The sequence below is a fragment of the Perissodus microlepis genome, chromosome 2, assembly GCF_051167445.1.
Source record: "Perissodus microlepis isolate ML-2025 ecotype Zambia chromosome 2, ASM5116744v1, whole genome shotgun sequence".
Classification (NCBI taxonomy): domain Eukaryota; kingdom Metazoa; phylum Chordata; class Actinopteri; order Cichliformes; family Cichlidae; genus Perissodus; species Perissodus microlepis.
The window spans coordinates 1722802-1748922 of NC_140462.1; the positions used below are offsets into that span (position 1 = coordinate 1722802).

Genomic DNA, 26121 nt, shown 5'->3' on the forward strand with positions numbered 1-26121 from the left:
TCTGGGAAGTTTGGAGTCAGCAGTGACGGCGGTTTTTGCTCAGCACTTGGTGATTATGCTTTAATCATCTTGGATGACCTGTTGCACTTCTTAATCATTATCTCTGCAGTAACAGATATTTTACAGACTGACAGTAGCATCCTGATAGAGTACGGCCCTTGAACACAGTGAGAGCTTTAGAATGACACGTGCACATATGTTTGTAAATCTAGACCTCATGACCTCAATTCACTGAAAAGACTGACCTCTGTTCAGTGCCAGAGTCTTGAGCTTGAGCTAGAGTAAGTAATCAGATTCATCTTTTTTTCCTTTACCAAACGAACTTAATAAAGACACTCTGGACCTGCTCAAGGCCTGTCCGTAATGCTGAATGACTATTGTTGTGTTCCCACAAACATAAATTGATGTTGTTTACAATTCAAACAGTCCCAATACTGTCACAAAATACATACATAACAAAAATACAAAATTCAATATTTCCTTTTATTAAGAAATGAAAACAAAGTGACTTATTCCATCAGTTTTTATGTTCTTTTAATGAAACGTTGCAGCCTGGAAGGCTTTTGCTAAAAGGAAATAAACATATTTACTGATGCATTCTGTAGAGGATGTAAGGAGCCTGCAGACCGGATCAGCTGTGATCTTATCACATCATATCTAACCACTGCCAGCATCTCTGTCTCTACTGCAGAGGCTGCTTCAGTTCAAAGAGTCCTGTTCCACCTCTGACTACTTTCCCCACCACCAGGCAGGCTGAGGGTGACACCAGCTGATCATGTGATCCTGAGGGGGGGGGAGAGAAGAAGAATACTTTACTTAACAACAATGCTGAAAATGTATTTCTACACATTTACTTCTGACTGATGATCAAACCCGATTTAGTACATAGAAAAAACAAAGAGCCTAACGCTGGTAGACCAGTAGCGACCCTCGTAAACTGGGATTTCTCTTCAGCTTTCTATGCTTTATCAATGTTGTCATCCTTACCTAGCATGGTGGCCTGCTTGAGGAATTTGTAGCTGGTCTCGAAGGTCATCTGCTGCAGAGGAGAGGAGTTGGACCGGATTGCGTGTCGGTTCAGTGGCTTATATACACCTTCATAGCACATGTAGTCTGCTACCAGCGACAGATGTCTGGGGTCAACTTCAATACCTGGAGAGAGACGGAGGAAATCTGAGTGATTCTGAGAGCTTTGCTGGTGTGGGGTTTTTTGAGTGTGAGTCTAAATAAGAGCATGTTTACCATAGACAGCAAAGACATTTTTGATCTCTTTCTCTATGACCTTCAGAGCCACCTCAATTCCATATGTCTTCGCCATGGCGTGCACCTCATTGGAGTACAGTCTGTTGATGTCCAAGATCTGGAGGAAAATAAATAGAGCTGCAGTGTTGGGACAACTGAAAACACGCAGTCTGGTAAGACAGAGCAACACAAATACAATAAGAAACTGCAGAAGCCTTTCCAAACTACAGAGGCGATATCGCCAGTTACTCTCTGTATTTCTGATCGGACCAATCAAAATGTAGCTGGAGGAATCTTATCTGTAACCCAGCAACTTGTAACTCTGACCAGCTGTTTACCTTCACTTAATTTAAAAAGGCGTGCAGATGTGCAAAAAAAACAAAAAGCCACCCTTATAAGCACGGCATTGTTTCAATTTCACCACCTACATCACTGTACTTGAAGATTTCATGCATGTTGATTCCCTCAGTGTTCAGAACGGTTTCCTTTTCTCCGGTCTTTGTTGTCGTTTCGCTGAGCAGGCAGCGCGTCAGGCCCTTGGTCTCCATGATGACGGCGTTCTGGGCCAGCGATGTCAGCACCGAGGTCAGATCAAAGTGCACCTTGCTCACAGGTAATGCCAGGTCAACCTATAAAGGAGACAGATGAGAGTTAATCTACTTCCTGTAGCTGCATACCTTAGCGTCATGCGTGTCAGTGCAATCGCACTACATCGTAATTTCCAAAAGTCCTCAGTTATACAAAACCCAGGCTAAAAACCCCACAAGGATCGATGCACAGGTTGTCTTCTGGAGGCAGATCGTCTTTCACACCAATGTTCCCTCTAAGCTGCGCGTGTGCGCAATTGTGCACTGCTGGCACGGTATCTGTGCACAGAAAATCTGTGTTGCGCACAAAAAAAAAATCTAACCTGAATTGAAATTAAAATAAATATGTTAACAATTCAGTTTTGCAGTGTTAGTCAGTGAGTGACTGGCTGCTCCCGTATGGGATCAGAACGATGCCACCTTATCCCACAGTCCAGCCAATGATGCGATTGGTTGACAGGTTATGACAGCGTCCTTATGTGCCGACACCGGTGTTTTAGCGAGCAAAGCGGCTGATGTGGAGTGAAGCCACGTTAATGACAACGTGTACAACCATTGGAGATGTGAGCAGGACAGACGGAACAACTGACGGAAAAAGTGTGGACTTTATACCAGTTTTTAAATTGTGTTGATCGGCCACGTAAAACCAGAGTTATGATAAAATATCTGCAATGTTTGGTTTTCTTCCTGAATACTGTCGTTGTTTATATTTACTGCAGGAAGAAACGGTAAAAACGGCGTTTTATAAGGAAAACGCTCGAAAGCCTGTGAGCAAAGACAACACCAAAAAAAATCCCAGCCTTTCCTATTGGTGGAAAAATGTACCATGTGGACCAATCAAAAAATGATATGGCAACATGGCATTTAGTTGTTTAGGGAGGGGGAAGTTTTAGGAGTGACGGCGGCGTTTAGCGCAAATCTTGTGTAGTTAGTGTGTAGTTAGTGTGTAGTTAGTGTGTAGTTAGTGTGTAGTGTAGTCAATAGTCTTGTTGTGTGTGTCAGAACAATGAGGCGACTGCTGAGTGTTACAGGTGTTACAGCAGTGATACATCTGCTGCTGTCAGGCCTGCAGGTATCAGGCTGTTGTTCTCCTTCATCTCATAGTGGACAGAAATGTTTTTTGGAGCGGCACAAATAATTTGTGTGGCATCAGATTTGATGCAGAACAGCTGATTGTTCTGTAAATAGTTTGAAATGTTTATTTAAAAAAACGCCTTGGCTGCATTTTTAGGTAAACAGCTGCAAAAACACTTTGTTGTTTGCAAAACTCAGTTACTTTTTTGAAGAAGTAACTATATAATTAATTGCCCAACATTAACATTATTTACTGTATGTTGCAGACAGAGTTACAGACTCTCTCCCAGACCACAGACTCATAATACAAGTCAGAGCTTTATTTAAAAAAAAGAAAAAGAAAGAAATAAAGTTGTGTTTTCAAAATTGGAGTTCAAGTTATTTTTCCTTCCAATAGTGTGAACATGCTACACAGGACATGAACAAGACTTTTTTAAATTTTCATTGTAAGTGGGCTAAAGCAGTTAATTAAAAGTAGTCTAACATAAACGCTGTAATTAGATTATTTTAATAAACATGTAACTTGGATGCTGGCGTGACCACAGTGCTCACGTCTGCTGTTGCTCACAGTGGTCCAAGGGACGCTCAGGGAGTTTGTGCGTTTGCTCAGACACATGAAACATTAGAGGGAACACTGTTTCACACCAACCCTCTGGACTACCATCCACCACTCTTCACTGTGGTCTTCAACGTCCTTTATCCAGTACATTCACTGTCCTCCTCTGCACATGTCCACATGTTTTTCGTTTTTATTGTGGCAAAACTCAACAGTTACTCCTGCAGTTTAGACATGAACGCTGCAACCCACAAATCTACCAGTTCACGCATTCACAGCAGCCACAGTAAGAGCCTTTGTAGCCTTCCTCTTTTCAAAGATGGCACCTGATAATGAATGCTAATGACGTGTTATCTTACAGTAATTACACTTAGGAAGGAAACTTGGTGAGAAATGTGCTTAAATGTACAATTTATGATTTCCTTCCTGCTCTTCTAAGCAAACTGATTGAAACTAGCATGACCAGAAGTAGAGGAAACAGTTGCTTTTCAATACATTAATGTCAATAGATATCTGCACAAAGAGGGCCAAACATCTTTGCCTGTGTGTGTGTGTGTGTGTGTGTGTGTGTGTGTGTGTGTGTGTGTGTGTGTGTGTGTGTGTGTGTGTGTGTGTGTAAGCAACAAAGTGAGAGCCATCTCTAAGAGAAAGTCAGTGTTCATTTTTCAGAATCTACTACTCTGACATGCACACACTCACCTCACACCAGAGTTCATGCTTGTGGTCATAGCTGTATCTCTCTATGGTTGCGTTTGACTCCAGCACAGAGTTCACTCTCATCTCACTCTGCGACTCTGCTCCTTCCACTCGTTTTTCTCCCTTCTTCCTCTTCTCGGTTCTCCTCCCGTTAGCCTGAGGCTCCTCCACAGCGTTTGTCTCCTCCTCCGCCTCTTCCACGCCCTGGTCCTCTTTATCCTCTGGGTCATCGCCATTGTCTTCCTCCTCGCTTTCATAGTCCACCTGCAAAAAAATGAGCCTGCTAATCTTTCTGGCCTTTTGGTAGCATACTGAACAGGAAGCACGTTTCTTTGTGAAATAAACTGATATCAAACATCAAACAAAGGAACGCCCATTTTAATTTTTAAAAGAGGCAAACCTTAAATCAAACTGAACATATCTGAGAATGAAAGTTAATCACGGGCCACAGAAACCTCGAGGTGCACGCCCTCACAGACCGAAACTTTCCACTGTACTTCACTGTCTGCACTCCTTTGTCTTTGCATATGATGTTGATCATCTGACAAACCAGAGGAACCTGACACTGAGGGTTCGTTGTGTTAAAGCACATATGTTAAAAATGTGTTTAACACATGTGCTGCATTGGCTCAGATACAACACATTTTGTGTGAATTTTGACACATTGTTTTAAAACAAAACCCACACTGTGTCCAAATTCACGTTCAATGTGTCCAACACATTTTGTGTGTCATTCTTTAAACACATCCTTTGTAAGAGTGTATGAGTCTTACAAGTGTGGCGCATATTATAAACATATTATAAACATATAAAACATATAAAAAGTACTGAATGAAGATTAAAAATGTCATGTGACATTTCACCTCTGACCCCGCCTTCAGATCTGAAGGCTAGGGTGACAATAATGTTATACAGCCTTAAAACTATATTTCTTGCTGCTATTGTTTGTACTGACAACATACAGACACACGGGGAAGCACATGTTCAAAAGAGCACATTACTTTGGACGTCTGACTCTTTCTTCATGGTCAAATAAATAAAAACTACTTAGGAAATGATACTGATATATGAAGATTCCCATGTGACTTCTGACCTCATGTCTAAGTTTCACATCTGTTGTGTGTTGTTTTTAGGTGTGGGACAGTTTCCAATTTCCTTGTACTATTGGCCTGGGTATGACAGTGCAATTATCTTTCTTTCTTCCAAGCTGACCCCAAAATGTGTTGTGTCTTTAAAGCAGTGTTTCCCAACCACTGTGCTGTGACACGTAGGTGTGCCGTGGAAGATGATCTACTTCCAACTGATTAGTACTCTAAGCCAGAAGTTCCCAAAGTGTGGGGCGCGCCCCCTAGGGGAGGCGCAGAGCCATTGCAGGGGAGGCCCTGTATGAATTAAAAAACAAACAAGAAAAACGCTTGGACACTGCTAGCATAATGGACAGGTTTTTGATGGGGCTCCCACAAAAACTCAAAGCAGAAGATGAAGCGTCGTCAAAAATGTTTCCAAACCAACTTCCTTCCAAGCCAAATACTAGAAAATATGATGAAGCATATCTTTCCTTTGGCTTCACCTGCACAAGGTAGGTCTCATCTGCAGAATTAGTTTCCCCTGCGTCGGGAGCAGCGCTGGGCTCTCCAAATCCTGACAAACAGTATTCCACATTCTGGATTTTCGCAAAGAGTTTCTTGTAAAAGAAAGGGTGGCCTAGCAAAAAAAGTTTGGGAACCACTTCTCTAAGCGATCGGCGCGAATTATATTCTCTTCCAATAGAGGGCAGTACAACTACCTGCTCTAATTAAAAGAGCTGCCAACTGCCAGTAAAACAGAAGAAGATGAAGAAGAAATGACATAATAGCCATGCTGTGAGACCACAGCATAGCGATAAATATTTGAAAAGAAAAAGCAGTCAGTCTGACCCGAATCCTGGAGAAAACGCAGACCCAGGTGAAGGCCCTAGCATGAGTAGTGGTGTACTGGAGACAAACCGAGCCAATTCCACCATACCTGGTGCGCAGGGAAAATGATCGATAAGTTTTTTATGCCATTTTTGTTTGGCGGTGTGATTTTTCTAATGTGAAATATGTGCCGCGGCTCCAAAAGCCTGGGAAACACTGCTTTAAAGTAAAGAATGAGCTGCCTACTCAGTTAGAAATATACTATAGCATCATTTTATATAATAAACTCAAGTTATTCATTCTTTTTTTAAATCAATATCTGTTATCCAAAAGCCACTACTACATATTTTCATATACAACACAATGGTGTTCCCTTCAGAGTGAATACTGCACAGAGTGAGCAGCCTTGGTGGAGGTTTGTGCCCTCTGAGTGATTCTTGTTCTACACACTTTAAGCTTTATCCATCTCTGAATCACTGAACGGCCCAACATGTCTTTGAACTGTGGGAGGAAGGTGGACTACAAGCTAAGCTAAGAAAGCAAACGTCATACTGGCTAAACAGAAGCACTTGGAAAGGCTTAGGCTTCTACTGTTAAAGTAATGAGTACGTGGAGTGGATCAGTACCAAAAACGACTCCAACTTCATCCCAGCGGAGGACTCCCACACCTCATATTTAAACATCTCACGCACTGTGTCTGGTTTCCTGTTTTGTATCTGTCAGCCTCCCCATGATCGCCCACTGGCAGTTGCGACAGGCAGGAAAGAGAGTGGGCTTCAAGCACACACCACATTTCTTATCTTCATACCTCCTCTTCCTGTTTGCCTTTCCTCTTCGCATCCGAAGCGTCAGTATCTCCTTCATTCTCCTGGTCGTCAACGATCTCTCGCTCCTGCTCTTCCTCGCCTTCATCTAACTGCTGAATGACAACGTGACAAAGGTTTGTTTTTGCAGTGGGAAAGGAAATGTTTGAACACCACATGTGCTGTAAATGCTTCAAAAGAACACTGAATTAAAAAACAGACCCCTCCTGAGGCAGCTGCTCCATCGCCGTCATCATCCCTGTCTCTGGCGGTGGCCCTCCTGGTCTCCACAGCGATGGAGGCCAGCTTGGCAGAGCGCTTCTTTATGGCTTCGAGGAGGAGACGGAAGAACCTGGAAGGACGAAACAAAGCGTGAGGAAGGTGAGGAACAATGACAGTGCTTCCTTTATGGCACAGTGGAACAGACACACACCTGGTTTCCATGTAGTGGAGGATCTGCTGGGGTGACAACAGCCTATCATCAGAGTAGCGCTCTGGAGGCAGGAAATGGAAGGTGATTTTGAACACCCGCAGCTTGTGGTGATTTTCAATCCGCAGCGTCTCAACCACACCCACCTTCTGCAGCACCTGCACACACACACACAGTTGCAGTGAGTTCCTCCCGCTCATTCCTCACATGCAGCCACAGTTAATGACAGGCAGGATCAGGGAACATGTGCCAGCCAATAAAGATTAGAGGGAGTGAAAATTGGGAAGGTGAATAAATAAACAAATCAAACGTGCAACAGCAGTGATTCCTACCTCAGCTAGGCACACCCGGGCCAACTTCTTACGAAGCACTTTCACCCTCTTCAAAGCTCTCTTGTTGTTGAGCACTGGAACGCTCATCATGGGGGTTTTAATGTTGGCGCTGGCCACCATCAGGATCTCTCTCAGACTTTGAGGAGGACACACACAAAATGAGAAACTGAGGGAAGGTATAGTGGAAGGCTTTGACAGACAAAACAAAAGCCTCTGACACAGGGATGCTGCCAGCAACCCGCTGCACACGTAGTGTCACCCAACCTTAATGTGAGTATGAACTAAAAATACAGTTTGCCATTAAAATCATTTTAAGGGTCTGATTGAGATCCAGACCCTTCACAGACACAGCTAACTGGAAACAACTGTAACGTGTTGGCCCACTCCTCAATTTCATTAAGGAGTGTGCAATTTTGTCCGTAATTCTACTTTGTCAAGCCGCCGTATTGTTGTTCGACTGGTTCAACCAGCAGCTCATGCTTCCTTCGGCCCACACTTCTTTTGAATCAACCAAGTGCAAAAGCTTATTAAAGTGTACAAAGACTCTTTTAACGGCACTATGACACTGTTGTGCCCCCACATTTGCGATGAGGACGAGTCATTACCGAGGTATTCCCAAAGTGACGTTCATCTCTCCTCTGCCAGCAAAGTGGAAGGTGTTGAGAGTCATCTGGGTGGAGGGCTCGCCTATGGACTGAGCTGCCAGCAGACCCACAGCTTCACCTGGGTCACACAGCGAACGCTGCCACTTATAATGCAGCAGCTGGCGAAGGCTGAGGACAAAAACAGAAAGTTATAGGCTGCACAAGTATCATCTGTCCCAGCTGTTTCCAGCTGTTCTAGGTACATGAGCGTAAAAACCCCTTTGTCTATATTTAGCCTCGAATTACACAAAGAAAGCTCTCAGTTTTCATTCACACGTGCTGTCGTCACTTTATTTGGTGGTTCTCGTCCTTCGTTTTATTAGAAATGCACTTCTGTGATCTTTCTTTTCGATCAGGTTTTCCCAGGACTCCCCCTTTAACAGGAACAGTTTTATCAGGCTTTCACATTACTGTGTAGAAATATTTGGACCACTCCTCTTGGCAACCTTACTTTGCTGGTATTTGGCATTTGTTTACACACAGCTCTTGTAAATTTCAGGCAGACTCATGTGTGGACTTTGAGCGCTTACCAGCACTTTATCTTTTTTCAGCTGCTCTCTTTTAGATTTGCTGCTGTGCTCTGAATGCTGCTCTGTTGCATAACCCTATTTTGGCCAAACTGTCAGTCTAACCCTCTAAGAGCACTTTGTATACACAGTTTGCGGTCAGCTCGATCACTGCAAGGTGCCCAGGTCCCGTGGCTGCAACTAGAAATGATCACCGCTCCACCACTTTGTCTGATGCTTGTCCTGATATGATGTGTGGCATTTGTGCAGCTGCAGCTTTGCTAACCAATGCTGTGGTTCTTTTGTAGAGAGAAGAGCCAAACAAGCCTTTTAGTATGTTTCTATCTGAACTCTCATGAACTTTAACATTTAACATGGTAACTGAAGACTGTAGAGTCTACGATGTCGCTCTTCGGTGTGTTTGCGGTTTCTATGAACACTGCATTCCTTTGCTATGATGTTTCTCTGCTTTTAGATGTGCTCACACTAGTTCATGATCATTAAATGAAGTGCTTTTGATCAGCACAGGCATTCTCTAAAACTGTAATAGGTATTTGTCCCCATTTGAATACTCAGACACTGAATACCTGTGTGTGTCCAGTCTGTCTTGGTTCACAGTGTCTCTGCTCTGCAGGTATTTCTCTGTGATGCCATGAAAGTTTTCAGAGATTGATCCAAAGCAGACATCAGGCCTAAACAGGCCCAGCGACGGCTCCGGGCAGCGGGAGGACTTCCTGCAGTATTTGGATCTGCTAGCTTCATCCAGAGTGTGCCATTGTTGTACAAGCTGTGAAGTGAACAGAATTCAGTACGCTGTTTATTTCGACTACATTGGAGGTCGGGAGTTCACGTTATACAATATGTGCTGAGGAAGAGCAAACGTACCTGCAGCACAGCAGGATTTCTGCCACAGTCGGCCTCTACTTCATCAGTCTGTTTTAATTTTCCCAGCTTCTTCTGGGAAAAACGCAAAAACGCTCCTGGCAGAGATGAAAACACGGAAACACAAACATTAGTTACAGAGACAATGCACAAATATGCATGCAACTATTCACTGGACTCTCCTGATGAAGTTGCTGCTACGACCTACAACAGTTCAATTTCTTACTTTTTCATACAAAAAGAAAAGTTTTACAATCAAACTGTGTGATTGGACAGAGTTGGACAGACATGTCAACCATCAGCACTGGTCCAAGATTTTACACTCAGTGCATCTCCAAAGTATCATTCAGTCAAATATGTGGGAAATGATTTCCCTGCAAAGACAAACATTTTTACATACCACTCCGTGGACATGCTAACTCTCTCTTTGCTTTCCAGCGCTGGATGGCAGCAAAGTGCTTAGTGGCACTTTGAGGGTCTAAACGTGCTAAAACCTCATCCAGGCCCTGCGACCTCCTGATGACCTGACAGGAAGGGAAACACGTCTGCTTCATTCAAACTGGCATTGTACACAGGAAGTCATTTGCTCTTTGCACGTCACTGTCACTTATTGTTGCTCGCTGGCAGACATTCAAGCACCAGCTGCCTTGGTATATTTGTCACTCTGACAATTTTACTATCCTGTTATATCTAAATCACCAAAATCCGGCACACGCGTTTGTAGCCGCTTCAACCGATTGCCTCGAAAGTGAGTTTAGTGTATCTCGGGACTCGCCGGCTGTTTATTCGCTCGTCATTTCTGGAGGTCACTGACTTTGTGCTGCAAATCACTTCTTATGGTGGAGGCTCCTTAAAGCTGTGTCCACGTAAGAAGCAATTTCAGACAGATGTGGTGACCAGAGACCATTGACATTTACTCCCAATATACATGGTGACTACCAATGTGAGCGCAGGATAATCACACATGACAGGTTAGAAAATATAGTAGAAGGTTACCTAGGCAACCGGAGTCTGCCAAGCATCAGCTTGAAAGAATGGCGCAATAAACAAATCAGTTCCTGTCTGCTATGGCGTATTTTTCTGCCTCTATTCTGAGTGCACGTAAAAATATTTGCAAGTGCAAATTTTGCATTTTGAGAAGAAAATTATTTTGCATAAAGAAAAGTTTAATTTGAGCCAACAAAATTCATTTCTGTGCGCAAATGTATTTGACTGTTTGCTACTATCCACGGCGTACAGAAAGAGTTGAGCGTGCACGGAGGAAAGCTGCTGAGAGCGCGAGCGACACACTGAGAGCAGGTGTGCAGATGTCTGTGAGCGCACAGAGCAGAGAGCTGAGCGAGAGGGGCTGTTATTGCATATGTATATGGATATTAGCAAACACTGAAATAGACTTCTTGCACGCAGCAATGAATTTTGTTTGCTCAAATTAAACTTTTCTTAGCTCAAAATAACTTTCTCCTCAAAATGCAACATTTGCACTTGCAAATATTTTTACGTGAGCTCAGAATAGAGGCACTAAAATAATAACGCCATAGTCTGGGCGCATTCAGATTAATGTGGCTTAGCTTTCTTTTTGTAGCTTCATGCTAAACTAAGCTAACAGTTAACAAATATTTATAGTTTTGTTAACAGCTGGGCTAATACAACAAATCGTCATGGAAACTGCAGAGTATTATCTGAGTTGCTGAGCACTAATGTGCTTGTATGCAGTACATATTTATCCCCCACCGAGGCCCATGACCTGCTCCTTCACTGTAGCAGCCACTTTGGCCAGTACCAACCACAGAGGGGGGAGCACTGAATTTGGCTGCGATCTTCCACAGCACTATCACAGGGAGCTGTTATGTGGCTGTGAATCAACAAATGGTTTGTGTGCAAAGTTAAGGTTGTGGTTAACAAGTCGTTTACCATCGAAACCTTTTTATAACTTGTCGAGCTGCACGCAGACAGCACGCAGTTGATGAAACACTGAGCCATGCGTGTATCATCAGCCATGGCTGGTAAAGTTTAGCTTTGCAGCACTACCTTGATATGTAGACGTCTCAGAATACCATTCACATCCTCGCTGTGTTCGTACCTCATAGTTGTCTTCTATGAAGGGGAACTGTCTTGGTTGCAGGAACTGAGTTTTGGGGATATCTAGTCCGTCCTCGCCGTACAGGAACTGGACCACAGAGCCATCGCTGTCTCTTACCGTCAGGTCGTACTGCACTACCAAACCCTCCAGATGTTTTATGACACATCTGCAGAAGAAATGGTTTGAAGAAGGCAGAGGGGCAGATGTGCCATATTAATGACCTTACACTGTGTTTGAAACACCTGCGTTTGATATTCTCTGCTGCTCACTTCCACACATTGCCACATGGAAGCAACATTTCCCTCTGAAATCAAATCAACTTGCTTCTCAATCTCATATCAAAACAGGGTTTCTGATTACAAATCCTCATCTCTGTTTGTGTTCACTCCAAAACGAAGACTAACGCTTTATCCGACCACGCTGGCATGCAAAGCTCACAGCAGCGCACATATGAATGCTGTTCAGAAATCCTGTGAACTCAGATTTGAATAATGTTTCATTTGCACAGCACTCATTGCCAGCCAAAACAACAGTGAGTAAAATTCGTATAATATTTGCATTTCTTACCACAGACAGACACGGGGAGCATTTCGGTGTTTTTTGGGGCTTGTGTTAGTAAAACTTTTGTTACCTCTGCAGATATCCTGATCTGGATGTTTTCACGGCCGTGTCGACCAGTCCTTCTCTGCCAGCCATGCAGTGGAAGAAAAACTCCTGAGGACGAAAGAAATGCATCATGAAGGAAGAAAGTATTCGAATCCTGTGCTGTGCCACTCCAGACTCTGATCAGGTGCCTCATACTTGCCTTTATTATCTTTCAACTGTGCCCAACAGAAGCAGAGTTTACTTTAAAAAACCCATCAGCACCAAACCTGAACTCTAAGGAGCTGCTCTTAGCAGCGAGGTTTAGATCTCTCTATAGAACATAAAACGAAAACAACCGCATTGGGATCCCTTAGAGGAAGTGGTCTCGGTGGGTTTTCAAATGAACTCCAGTGGTTCTTTTATGGTATAAGTGTGAGCCGCCCTCAATGCATAGGGTCTCTCACAGCACGCCATCACGGCTGAGGTGGACGCAATAAGTAATTTCTTAAATGATCCTGAGGGTTATGGAACAAAAACGTCAAGTGGAAGACCCAAAAAAATTCACCAGCATTGAGCCTCTTATGTGACCCTCGTCTGTGTGGTAACGCCTGGGTTTTTCAACAGGACAACGCTACAGTACACAATGTTCTTTCAGGAGAGTAACGTCACTCTTTTGGACCATCCTGCGTGTTCCTCTGATCTAAATCCAACTGAGAACCTTTGGGGATGGATGGGAAGTTTACAGAAACGGACGACAGTTCCAGACAGCAGACGCCCTTCGTGCGGCCGTCTTCACCACTTGGAGAAACTTCACTCACCTCATGGAAACGCTTACATCAAGCATGCCGCAACGAATTTTTGAAGTGATCAACAATAACAGTGGAGCTCCTCATCACTGAGTTCATGTCTCAACTTTGATTTCTGTTTTGGGGGGTTTATGAGTTTTTTTGGAGGTGTGGTCCTAAACTTTGGATCAGCTGTAAAACAGCCTGTTTCAGTTTAAGTGTTATTTTCAATAAAAAGTTCCGTCTCACTTCCAGTTCTTCTTGTTACATGTTGAAGCTCGACTTGGAATCTTTTTAAGATCCAACCATGAAAATATGATTTTTCACCATTTTTCAAGCCGTCTTAAACGTTTGAGTGTGGACGTATCTAAAACCTACAAGACAGCTACATGTTCAAAATATCAAAGTCTACCTCCTTAAGTAACGTTATAAAAAAAAAAAACTTAACCTGGCCGCACAAAAGGAGCTATCATGTAAAAGTTTACCTGTGGTTTGATGCCTGTGAGGAATCTTCCAGAAACAAAGCCCCCAGCGCCGGGCGCAGGGTCGTAGGGCTGGAAGCACGGCAAGAATTTCCCAGAGGGCATCAGTGGAGGCCTACGGCCCTCCAACTCAATCTGACCAAGCAGACAGGAAATCTGAAACGCACACCAACACACAGGTCAGGACATCTGTAGCTTAACACACCTGGATATCAAATCAAGAGGAAAGCCAAGGTGAATGTGAGAGCGAGGGGGAGGGCCGTACCTGCATGGTGTTCACTGTAGACCCCTTGGCTCCCGATTGGACCATCAGCTGGAGGTTGTTGTCTGGGAAAGAGGTGTGCAGTCCAACTGGCATACATACCTAACCAGCATACAAAACAACGTGCACACTGCATTAAACCACAACACGGAGTGAAAACTGTCTGCTGAGGGTGTCGGAGTTATAGAAAGCAACGATCTAATGCTTTAGAAGATGCAATTAAAATGGATAAATCTATAATGTTGTTAAAAACAGTCTCAATAACCAATCATGACAACACTAGAGCCCGACGATAAATCAGCGGATCTGATATACAGGATGAGATTAGACGTTTTTACATTTTTACACATTCGGAAACAAATCTAATGAGTTTCTTTAGACGCTTCCTCTGCAACGACACAGACGTGTGACTGGACCAAGAGGAACAACGTGGCTCTGAAACAGCAGTGACAGGTTACCTTGTTGATATCATTGTTGACTTGGTTTGCAACTTCTTTGAACTTGTGGTCGGCCGTGATGAAGTCTCTCTGGTCTGGGTTGAGGTGAGCATCCTGCCAGCGACTCTGAGCCTCGGCTTGGTCCACATTGGAGGGCAGATTAAAAGCAGCCTGGAGCGCCTGAATGACAAAAAGAAAAAAGGAAAAACAAAAATAATAAAGCACCAAAGCCACCATGTGGACAATCTGAAAATATGTAGACTTTGCTGCCCCCTAGTGGAAATCACCTAATGCAACAACCACTGCAGATTATTATCACCATAATGTGAGTGAAGCAGATACAGGGTTCATAGGCCTTTTTCAGGGTCAAATTCAAGCACTTTCAAGGTCCCTTTTCAAGCTTTTCCAGCACATGCCCCCCCCCCCCCCAAAAAAAAGAATGCATGTTTCAATTCGCATCACCTCAGTAAGACCATGTGAAAATTAAAACAAACCATCCTAGGTGAACTTAAACACCTTTGTTCACCTTTTGTTAAGAAATAGAAAAACGAACCACACAAAAATACTGCAAAAGGAAACGGTCGCCTTGCCATCATGTATAAACTCAAAATGCACATTTCACTTAAAAATTAAGATGTGACAATGTGAACAAATCAACTTGTTAGAGATATTCTTCTCCTGCTGACAAACTGTTGCAGCACAATTTATCTAAATTCAGACAAAATTTAAAATACGAGTAGAAAGTGATATTTTTGACTGTAAAAAACCACAAACATGTTTAATGAATCACTTTCATAACTTGAAATGCAAATAGAAATTGTACATTTTTAAAAATATGCACAAGTTTTGCAAACAACAAAGTTATTTGGTACTATTTACCTAAAAATGCAGCCAAGGCTCAGACGTTTTTTATATAACCATTTCAAACTATTTACAGAACAATCAGGTGCTCTGCGTCAAATAAGAAGGCACAAAAATTATTTATGCAACTCCAAAAATAGTTTGTGTCACTATAACACAGAGGAGAACAGCACAGGGATAAACCTGCAGGTCTGACAGCAGCTGTGTCACTCAGCGTTTACGCTGCAATCGGCCTTTGGTGGCGTTTTTGCAGCAACTGTCACATTCACTAGTAGAATTGACACACAAAACAAAACAACGACTACACTACACACTAACTACACAAGACAACACACTAACTTGAGACTCCAAACACGGCAAACGTCACAAATCTCTCACGTGTCAAAACTCTGTCTTTCGCTCACTCCTAAAACGTCCCCCTCTTCCCAAACAACCAGATGCCACATGTTGCCATATCATTTTTTTGATTGGTCGACATGGTACATTTTTCCACCAATAGGGAAGGAGTGTTTTTTCTTTTTCTTTTTTCACTCACAAGCAAAGCGTGTTTGCTGGCGCTCTCCTTAGAAAACGCCGTTTTTACCGAACCCTGCAGATAACACAGATTCATTTATCAAGAGCATGTTTCTATAGTGGTTAACAGCTAACCACAGCTTCCTTTTTTCCCATTAATTAGCCACATCCGCTTTAGCTGACAATGTCACACTGTCAGCTACAGTGGGGCAAAAAAGTATTTAGTCAGCCACCGATTGTGCAAGTTCCCCCACCTAAAATGATGACAGAGGTCAGTAATTTGCACCAGAGGTACACTCCAACTGTGAGAGACAGGATGTGAAAAAAAAATCCATGAATCCACATGGTAGGATTTGTAAAGAATTTATTCGTAAATCAGGGTGGAAAATAAGTATTTGGTCAATAACAAAAATACAACTCAATACTTTGTAACATAACCTTTGTTGGCAATAACAGAGGTCAAACGTTTACTATAGGTCTTTACCAGGTTTGCACACACAGTAGCTGGTATTTTGGCCCATTCCTCCATGCAGATCTTCTCGAGAGCAGTGATGTTTTGGGGCTGTCGCCGAGCAACACGGACTTTCAACTCCCGCCACAGATCTTCTATGGGGTTGAGGTCTGGAGACTGGCTAGGCCACTCCAGGACTTTCAAATGCTTCTTACGGAGCCGCTCCTTTGTTGCCCGGGCGGTGTGTTTTGGATCATTGTCATGTTGGAAGACCCAGCCTCGTTTCATCTTCAAAGTTCTCACTGATGGAAGGAGGTTTTGGCTCAAAATCTCACGATACATGGCCCCATTCATTCTGTCCTTAACACGGATCAGTCGTCCTGTCCCCTTGGCAGAAAAACAGCCCCATAGCATGATGTTTCCACCTCCATGCTTCACAGTAGGTATGGTGTTCTTGGGATGCAACTCAGTATTCTTCTTCCTCCAAACACGACGAGTTGAGTTTATACCAAAAAGTTCTACTTTGGTTTCATCTGACCACATGACATTCTCCCAATCCTCTGCTGTATCATCCATGTGCTCTCTGGCAAACTTCAGACGGGCCTGGACATGCACTGGCTTCAGCAGCGGAACACGTCTGGCACTGCGGGATTTGATTCCCTGCCGTTGTAGTGTGTTACTGATGGTGGCCTTTGTTACTGTGGTCCCAGCTCTCTGCAGGTCATTCACCAGGTCCCCCCGTGTGGTTCTGGGATCTTTGCTCACCGTTCTCATGATCATTTTGACCCCACGGGATGAGATCTTGCGTGGAGCCCCAGATCGAGGGAGATTATCAGTGGTCTTGTATGTCTTCCATTTTCTGATGATTGCTCCCACAGTTGATTTTTTCACACCAAGCTGCTTGCCTATTGTAGATTCACTCTTCCCAGTCTGGTGCAGGTCTACAATACTTTTCCTGGTGTCCTTCGAAAGCTCTTTGGTCTTGGCCATGGCGGAGTTTGGAGTCTGACTGTTTGAGGCTGTGGACAGGTGTCTTTTATACAGATGATGAGTTCAAACAGGTGCCATTCATACAGGTAACGAGTGGGGGACAGAAAAGCTTCTTACAGAAGACGTTACAGGTCTGTGAGAGCCAGAGATTTTCCTTGTTTGAGGTGACCAAATACTTATTTTCCAAATTCTTTACAAATCCTACCATGTGGATTCATGGATTTTTTTTTCACATCCTGTCTCTCACAGTTGGAGTGTACCTCTGGTGCAAATTACTGACCTCTGTCATCATTTTAAGTGGGGGAACTTGCACAATCGGTGGCTGACTAAATACTTTTTTGCCCCACTGCTGACAGTGTGACACTGCACACTACAGAGCATTACACGCCCTCATCTGATCTTTGTGGCTCTCACATCTCACCACAGCCACGAACTGCTTTCATCTCATTCTTGTCATTGCCACATTCAGCCTACGAGCACTGTGTTTCACTGATGTTTGCATTCACACGTCCTCAGTACGAACGAGTCTTATAACACGTGTTTTCCCAGTGATGTATAAACCCAGCTGCCTGCTGAAACGTCAGCGTTAGTGTGGACACAGCAGAACTGGAAACAGCCTTACACACAGACACTTAATGACTGTGTACAGGTAAGCGTAATATAATTACTGTGTGTAGTACATATTTATCCCCACAGGCTATTTCCCAGCACCATGGGGCCCATGAACTACACCTTTACTGTGGCAGCCATTTTGGCCAGTGGCGTCCAGGAAGGAGGAAGCACTGAATTTGACAAAGCTGCAGTTTAGTCTCTCTGTGGTGTCAAATGTAGAGCGTGCGTTCATGCTTGCAGGCTGTTCAGTGAAGACCACATTAGCTTTACTCACTTTGGTTCCAATCTTCAGCGACTCCTTAATAATTTTCTTCCTCCGCTTGTTGGCGCCTGGTTTTACCAGGATGTCCTCCACACCTGGGCACAGGTCAAAGGAAAAAGTTAGTGTTTCTGTTCCTTGTACAGAACTGACAAACCGGTGAATCGTCAGCATTTAGCAATCATTTCCCAAGTGCTGGTAAACAGATATATCACTTTATGCTGGATGGTTACATTATTTTTTCCCCTAAAACCAAAAACTACCAGGATGAAAATGATGATGCAGTTGTGCGTCCTTTATGCTGGCTAACAGCCTGCAGTCGTCTCACGCACGTCTCTGGAGCAACCCCAGCCTGTCCTTCTCTGGCAAACCTCTCCAGATCCTCCAGATTTAACTGTCTTCTAGCGAGGACCCTGGTCTTTGGTTCACCTGACAGATTTTAAAGTCAGGACGTTGTGCAGGCCAGTCAGCAACGCTCACTTTGAACTTCTGGAGGTCGTTCTTCACCAGGACGTGTGTTTAGGTCGTTGTCATGTGGGACGACACACTGCTTAAAGTTGTGTTTCAAAATCTTCACACATCCTTCATGGTTTCTTCCCCCTTGAAGAGATTCCCAGTTCCAGACACCCTGAAGCGTCCCTACAGCATAATACTCCCACCACCGTGCTTCCCTGTGGTCTCTCTCCTCCTGCGTTCTCCAAACATCAGCAGCGTTGCTTAGTTTAGTCTCATCTGACCAAAGGACAGCTCGAGTGTGCAGAATCTTTCTCCAGGCTGCTCTCAGTGTACCTGACACATTTGTGATTGCAGTAATACTAACAGGGTTCAGGGGAGGAACGAAGAACACTGGTCAGTATCCGGGTTCTTACCCAGAGTGAAGCCTCTGTAGAGCTGCAGGTATGCAGTGAAGAGTCGAGCCAGACAGCTGAGCAGTTTGCCGCTAGTTTCCCCTCCATACAGCTCATAGCAGCAGTGCACCAAACCGTAAGCCGAGGAGCCATAATGAGCTTTGTCCAGAACCCCAACTAACAGCTCCCCCTGACGAATCACCACCTGAACACAAAGACGTACGAAAGAAGAGGAGAAGCAAGCGTCAACGCCCCGAACCAAAGCAGAAATAACAGATCCCTGGTCTCCTTTAGTAACTGAGTAATTCGAGTACTTTTGGCTCGAAGAGTGTACATACCTGAGAGTCACACATGCTCTCGGGTTGGTACCCTGGAGTGGCTCGTGGTGGGACCTGGATCCACGCCTTACTAGGAATCTTTGATTTGCCAGCCAGGTTGAGAGGCACAGCTTTCTCTGGGATCACATTCAGCAGGAGGGTCGACACCACCTATGAGGAGCACCGAAATCATCACACAAGAGATGTTGAAGCCATGAATTCCTTATTTTTACTATTAGAGTTCAAGACGATGGATAATTAACACGCTGACCTTTGACTAAACTCTTTCATTCAGCTTCCAGCATCACGCTGAAAGCTGAAAAGCTTCTATTAAAACCAAAACTCAAATGTACGTTCGCTCACCTGTTTTCCCGTCCATAGCTGCTGTGGTTTGAGTATCGCTGGAGGAAGTAAGTTCACCCTGCCCGGTTTGTCTGTCAGCCCTCTGTACACCAGCTCAGTGTACTGGTCTTTGGTGAAGAAGCAGCCTCGTATTGTCATCCTTGTTCCTGACACCATGTGGTCCTGGATCAGGCCTGCTAAAGGTTTACCATCCTGAGGAGAGAAGAACGAGAAGGTACAACCTGCAGTTCATGAGAGGAAGGAGGCCCTTACTCCAGATTCACAGTGGAGCACTTCGATGCACGCGATGGAGCGTTGTCCTGCACAAAAACCAGAATCAGGTTTGGGAGTTGAGTTTTAGTCTTTAACCCCAAAAGGTCCAACTAGCTCATCTTTAGTAACGCCAGCCCAGACCAGAACCCCGCCTGCACCTCGCCGGTTAATTTGTCTTTTTAACGTCAACACAATTCTTGTGATCTTGTTGACTAGGGTTGGGTTTCTGTGATCACACACCAATATCTTATTTCAACAATGCTGCATCCCTCTGAAAGACTTTTTGCCTTTTTAAAGTCTATTAAGTTTATTGTTTTGGCCCAAAAGAAGCTGCCTAATAATTATGCACACCTAAATAAAGACTTTTGATCTCTTGAGGCCATAACTTCCCTCACTCCACAAATACAGGTCACCTGATGTACTTAGATCCAAAAGTCATTCAAGGTTACGCAACTTGATCATTAAAAATTAAATCAGTCCGTCTTTGAGTAAAAGTGAAGGTTATTGCTAAGCTCATGGATATGGAAGCCTGTTTCCGCCACTAAAAAAAAACAAAACAAAAAAAATTCATCTTTCTCAAAAAAGTAAATCGAAATTTTGACTAATTAACTCAAAATTTCAAGAAAAGTAACTTGAAATTTCGAGTTAGCCAATCAGTAACCTACGTGAATGACATCATTTCCTTGTTACCCGGAAGCTGAAGCCCTCAGCTACAAATGCTATGCTAAGCTAGCAGTAATACATCCAGTCATGAATGCACACATTGCTGAGTGTTTTCAGCCTGGCTTCACAAATGATGAAATCCTTGTGTTATTAGCTGAATCACACGGCGTTACTATCAGCAAACGTACTCTCGAAAGCGCCGATTTGTTGCGATCCGGTTTTGAGTGCGCGTTAGTCTGCGCCATATGCTTCCGGGTAACAAGAAAATGACCTCATTCAGGTAGATTAGTGATGGGCAGAGCTAACACGAAGTTTCAAGAAAACAACTCAAAATTTCGAAAAAGATAATAAGTCAAAATTTCAAGTTATGGATCCTTTTTTTTTTTAATTTTTGTGGCAGAAACGGGCTTCCATACATGGGTCATTAAAACCAGAGGCTCTATTTCCATAAGCAGGAGTCTCCCCCTGCTGGCCATTAGAAATAATAGAAGTTTAGAGGGTTTTTATTCATGGTCGTCTTACATGTATAATCCAGTCTGTTTATAACATTTTGCAGCTATAATCCCTGAGAGTGTCGGGCTGCAGTGTTAATCCTGTGTACTCTCTGCATACACACATACCTTGGGGACGAGGTACTGCTTGTCAGTGCTGACTAACGTGTAGGCCTCGGCTCGGCCCAGCTCACTTTGAGGGAAGTGAGCGTTCATTTCATCCCCATCAAAGTCAGCATTGTAAGCTTTACAGTTGGCGTAATGGAGCCTCAGCACCTGGAAGATCGAGTTGAGATCAAGTACAGATCAAAGTAATCCACAGAGCGGCTGAGGAGCTCGGAGCTACCTTCTCTCCTGGTAAGATGCGTGCACAGTGGGCTTGGATGGAGGGTCTGTGCAGAGTCGGCTGTCTGTTGAGCAACAAAACATCTCCGTTCTTTATGTGTCGATTCACCTGAGCAGACGAAACGCAGCTAGTGAGCGCTCACGCAGGGGGTTAAATCTGTGACTGACTGCTGTTTCAATCCACGCAGCTGACTTACGATCTTCATGGGCATCTTGCGTGGACCCGGAGAGGGCGTCAGCAGCTCCTTGGCCACCGCCTCCCTCTGTGCGAGGCAGGTAGGGGAGAGGATGGTTTTCCTGCCGTCCTCGTTTATCACCATGGAGGCACCGGGGTGGACGTTGGGCCCGTTGAGAACGGCCTGCCGGAGCTCCTTCACATTCCAGGGAGTGACTGGCTGAGGGTAGGTCAGCTTGGTGGCGAAAACCTGCACGGATACACAAAACAACCAGAAAACTTTGAGCTCCAGTCCTGATACATTTTGATCTCGTCTTCTTTAACAAAGGTAGGGATGTACCATAGGTATTCCTATCTCGTTGGTGCCTATGTACATGTCTGGGCAGATGACAGATCTTGCGGCGTAGTCCACACGTTTGCCCATCATGTGTTTCCGAAATAATCCGTCTTTCTTCTCAAGGATCTGTAACGTAATGTGAGAAACTGTAAGGTTTTCTTGCCTAAACCCTGGTCAGCTGTGCTCGTGGTGGTGTGCAGCGAGGTACCTGTCTGATCCCAGGGTATTTCTCTGTCATCAGTTTGTCCATGTCGCTGTCAAAGACGATGTTGACGTGGCTCTGGAGGCGGACCCACACGTTGTACAGTTTATCTGTTAGAGTCGCTCCCAGAATCCCGGACAGAAACGACTGGTCCGTCTGCTCGACAGCCTGAAAAGAACCACATCCACTCTGCCATCACAATCTGGATGGAAGAAACGCTTCAGCTGCTCAGCTTCTTACACTCTTCATGTTTCATCGTCTCCGACTCACCTCTGTCTCCGGGACAATTTTCTCGCCAGCTATGAGGGCCAGGAGTTTTCTTATGATGTCACAGTCCTTCATGACAGCCTGCATGTTCACTGTCTGACCGTTAGTAAACATCTGGTCACCCAGGCGATTGATTGGACGATACCTGACAGGGAGGAGATGAGTGTAGTGTTTGAATAAAAATAAGCTGCTCGTACAGCAGTAACAGATTACAGGTCGGAGTGGTAGGTGTTTCAGTGTAAAACAAACAGGTGCTACTCTGCCAGCTGTGTAATGTTGTACCTGCATGGCGGGACCACAAGCAGCTCCAGGAAGAAGAGGTCAGGGTAGAAACTGCTTCCCCCTTCTTTGGACCACATGCTCTCCTCCAGCCCAGAGAACAGACACTTGAGGAAGAAACCTGAAGAAATAACACAAGTAATGCTTTGAATTCTGCTCTCTCACACACACACACACACACACACACACACTAAAGTTTCGTGGCTGTAAGGTGTGCACGCAGGTATTTTACATACACGTTATACATGTATTTGTATGAGAGCATGAGCACGTTCTTAATAAATGCAGAGCAAAAATAAACAACAGTAAAAGCCAAAGCGATCTCTAATGCTCTAGTTTTTTTAAACTTGTTACATTGCATTTTACACATATGTAACGAGCAGCTTCTTTCATGTTGGCTCTCTAACACACACCCAAACCAAACGTCTGGCTTTAAATGCTGTAATCTCCTCACTGAAACTGGAGTAAGCATCATATTTTAATACACAACAACCTTCCAGCACAATGAAGTTTGACAGAGCTGAAAGGCAGCTGAAGTTCTCTCTTGTCTTAATGGGACGCTTTGGCCAATCACAGGTGTTTTCCTACTAGATCACAGGTTAAGCAGTACACGCTGATCTGGGAGAATAGACTTTAAATCTCACATGCAGCTGAAAGTCAGGGTTGACTTTTAAGCCCAAAAGAGACATGTAGGTAAATGTGTCTGCGTGTGTCTGGAGGGAGGGGCTTAGAAGAGCCTTAAACATGTAACCTGGAGCCTTTATTTCTGGCCTACCTTCCTTTTCCCACACTTTGTTGACGTGCTCTCGAGCAGTGCTGGCAGTCATGTAGACTCTCTTTCCACGCAGCAGATCTTCTGCATGGAGACATGGTTATGGATCAGAGTTAGAGGAGGTGCGTGCAGCCACCATTAAAACAGACGTATATCAAGTCCACCACAAATCACAATTAACCAGACGTTTGTTCAGCAGAGAAACTGCATGAAAGAAAAGGCGAGTTACGCAGCAGCCGTCGAGCTAACAGAGTCAGCTTGACTTTGTGCCACGTGTGCGGACTGTGCTGTGTTTTGTCTGTTTATCTGCATTTGCTGAAAACACTGCTCACCTTCAGTTTTGTCGCTGGTTTGAGCTCCTGATGGCATCGTGACAATCAGCTTACTGTTGTGTTCGTGACGCACTGTAGACCTGCCACAACTACACAAACACACATAGAGTGCATGACTACGTCACAATAAGGGACAATATATTGTTTATATGTAAGTATAAACCTCTCCATTATCATGTATTACATTACAGTGAGGGATGATTAAACTTTGACTTGAACACGACTTTAGAGCAACACTTTCCAACACTGACATCCAGTAAAGACACTTTATTTGCTGAAATCATAAACAGGATGAATATCAGTGACAGATGTGTGCATTCCATCGAGTTACCCGCAGTGAGGACACTTCCTGGTTTTCATGTGGATCTTCCAGAAGTCGTTAATCAAACTGCCTTTCTTCTCAACCAAGTGCTTAATCTGAAACACACACACACATGCCAAATAAACAGAAAAACTGCACAGCTGACACAAATGCACATCGCAATCTGATTTACGTGCGGTTTTATTTCATTCACAAAACATCTCCATGCATTCCTTCATGAGTCTGTAAGTGTGTACTCACAGGTTTGTTCTCTGAAGTCGCTGCGTTCATTCCAACTGTGGCGTCTGTAAACACCTGCAGCACCTGCACGACCTCATCGACAGTCGCTTTGACGTTCTCCTCCATGTACTAACACAAACACACACACAGAGTCAAACATAAAGAGACTAACACTGACCTGTGATAATTACAAAGCACAGAGAAGCAGAAGTGAAAAAACAAAACCCATCGTAGGAGAAGCTGCTGCAAGAGTCCAAACTCGGTTCATTTCTTTTTAAATCCCTTGTAAAACTAACCACACCTGTCAACGCTAGTTTGCTCCGTTTACACCTGGCCCTGTGTCGGTGCACTTCATGCCATCGTGAGTGCAGAACCCACCTGGCCGAGAACTTGTTCGATCTGGTAGACCTCCTGCATGGCTCCGTGGTCCAGTAACTTGAGCTGGTTCAGCAGCAGGTGCATGGCAGCTCGAGGACATGTTAGCATGTGACACGCCAGGCACGAGCCACGGATCAGCAGGTAGAGTTTCTGGAGGAGAGAGGTCAGCGCAGACATTAAGGTGAGGAAGGAAAAGCAGATGCTTAACACTGCTACTCTTTGTAAGCGTGTATGTGTGCATGTGAAACGCTTACATCAAAGAACAGTGGGTTGTACACAGGTAGAGGTAACTCTATGTGTCCAAGGTGGCCTGGGCAGTTGTTGAAATCCTGACAGCAGGTTGAACACACCTGGGTAAAAGCAGCAACACACAACCATGAACACATGAAAACAACACATTCAACTGATCATTATTTATTCCAAAATCTACAGATTCCAGAACATTATGAGCCCTTTTTGGTGGATTACTTCCTGAAACTTAAGCTGTATAGGCATAAAACCTAAATGGGAAATAAAATGGTACGGACTAATCTGTGACAAATGCGTCGTCATGTCTGAAGATCTTAGAGATGTACCTCTTTGATGTCTGCTGGTCCCAGAGCCAGATCATACAAGCCGTTTGGGGCCACATTCCCAACACCATCCAGGAACCTGAAGTTAGTGATGGCTTTCACACTCAACTTTCTGCATGAGGGAAATTCGCAAAATACATAGATTATTAGAAATGCACCAGTTTGTAAACCAAACCTCAGCTTTCACACAACAGCTTGTTGGAAATTAAGAGGACATTAGTCATGACAGGGGCACATCAAGGTTTCACTGGCTATTTTTGAATCATGGTACATAAAGGAAGTTCAGATCAGACATTTTTGACGTTATTATCGACGCATTATGTCTTTACTACAGTTATACTGACTTTCTAGCAGCTCTTGGGTCTGTTCCGAATAGGTGCATATCTGTGTTTACTCGATGACACGTTATTTATCACAGCATACTGTGAGGCTGGACTGTAAAGTAGCACAACGGTAATAACCTTATAACGGGAGGTCCTTACACGTTTCACAGATGAACACACAATAATAACAACAACACAGCAACCACAAGACATACTATAGACTTTGTGAAAAGCCAGAACTTCTCATCATGCTGTCTCTTGCGTGTTGTTTTGAACTAGCACTTAGCGCGTAGCTAAAAACCGACCAGCTCCCTCACCTTATCTCTTCGGCGGAGTAAATGCCAAACGACATGCCTTCCAAACGCCGCCATGGCACTTCTTTTCCGAACAACATTTTCTTTGGCGGGGAATTATTAGCACTTTTTACCCGTTTACAGAGTTTACTTCATGGCGCTCAGTGAGAAGCTATTCTTCCTATTTCACACGTGGGGCCGTAACACGTAAGTTTCCACGACAGGGGAGACACGAATAGGTATGACTAAACTTTCCACAACACCTGCTGGATGTTTAAAGTTTAAATGACCACACTCAAAGATAAATATTCTTTTTTGTTCTATGTGAAAGGGAAAAGTGCACTATATCGTCCAAAATGTCACTACTTGTTATTTAACACCCCCCTCCGTCTTAGCACAGATAGTTT

At 44.1% G+C, this 26121-nt stretch overlaps 1 protein-coding gene and 2 non-coding genes across 4 annotated transcripts; all 3 read right to left on the reverse strand.

Moving 5' to 3' along the window:
- Positions 1-464: 464 nt before the first annotated feature.
- Positions 465-26019, reverse strand: polr1a (RNA polymerase I subunit A). 2 transcript variants are annotated; one of them, XM_084939708.1, is made up of 37 exons: positions 25739-26019; positions 25102-25210; positions 24781-24876; positions 24527-24676; positions 24170-24277; positions 23939-24024; positions 23608-23696; positions 23279-23359; positions 22507-22624; positions 22228-22369; positions 21964-22125; positions 21759-21881; positions 21441-21668; positions 21245-21352; positions 21028-21174; positions 19493-19684; positions 19151-19300; positions 18834-19017; positions 17980-18062; positions 14300-14458; positions 13845-13943; positions 13583-13735; positions 12359-12441; positions 11728-11893; positions 10048-10171; positions 9651-9745; positions 9353-9552; positions 8221-8388; positions 7616-7751; positions 7287-7441; positions 7076-7205; positions 6859-6969; positions 4159-4419; positions 1671-1871; positions 1243-1360; positions 988-1152; positions 465-783 (listed from the first exon to the last, which is right to left on the reverse strand). In XM_084939708.1, the coding sequence occupies exons 1-37, from the start codon at positions 25813-25815 to the stop codon at positions 683-685; spliced, it is 5058 nt and encodes a 1685-aa protein (XP_084795834.1). In that variant the 5' UTR covers positions 25816-26019; the 3' UTR covers positions 465-682. The 2 variants fall into 2 exon arrangements, with proteins under 2 accessions (XP_084795834.1, XP_084795842.1); XM_084939716.1 differs by having other exon boundaries at positions 6859-6966; positions 25739-26018.
- Positions 11349-11462, reverse strand: LOC146391985 (small nucleolar RNA SNORA5). The gene has a single exon (XR_014797251.1). It is a non-coding gene; the product is annotated as a small nucleolar RNA SNORA5 (small nucleolar RNA).
- LOC146391986 (small nucleolar RNA SNORA5) lies at positions 17759-17895 on the reverse strand. Its single transcript, XR_014797250.1, has one exon. It is a non-coding gene; the product is annotated as a small nucleolar RNA SNORA5 (small nucleolar RNA).
- Positions 26020-26121: the final 102 nt, after the last annotated feature.

Excerpts from the sequence above, each read along its gene's own strand:
- polr1a (XM_084939708.1), bottom strand. The coding sequence starts at position 25,815 with ATGTTGTTCGGAAAAGAAGTGCCATGGCGGCGTTTGGAAGGCATGTCG. Across the intron at positions 21,669-21,758 it reads ACGAGATAGGAATACCTATG|GTTTTCGCCACCAAGCTGAC; the intron begins GTACATCCCTAC and ends GTATCCGTGCAG. Across the intron at positions 9,553-9,650 it reads GAAATCCTGCTGTGCTGCAG|CTTGTACAACAATGGCACAC; the intron begins GTACGTTTGCTC and ends TTCACTTCACAG.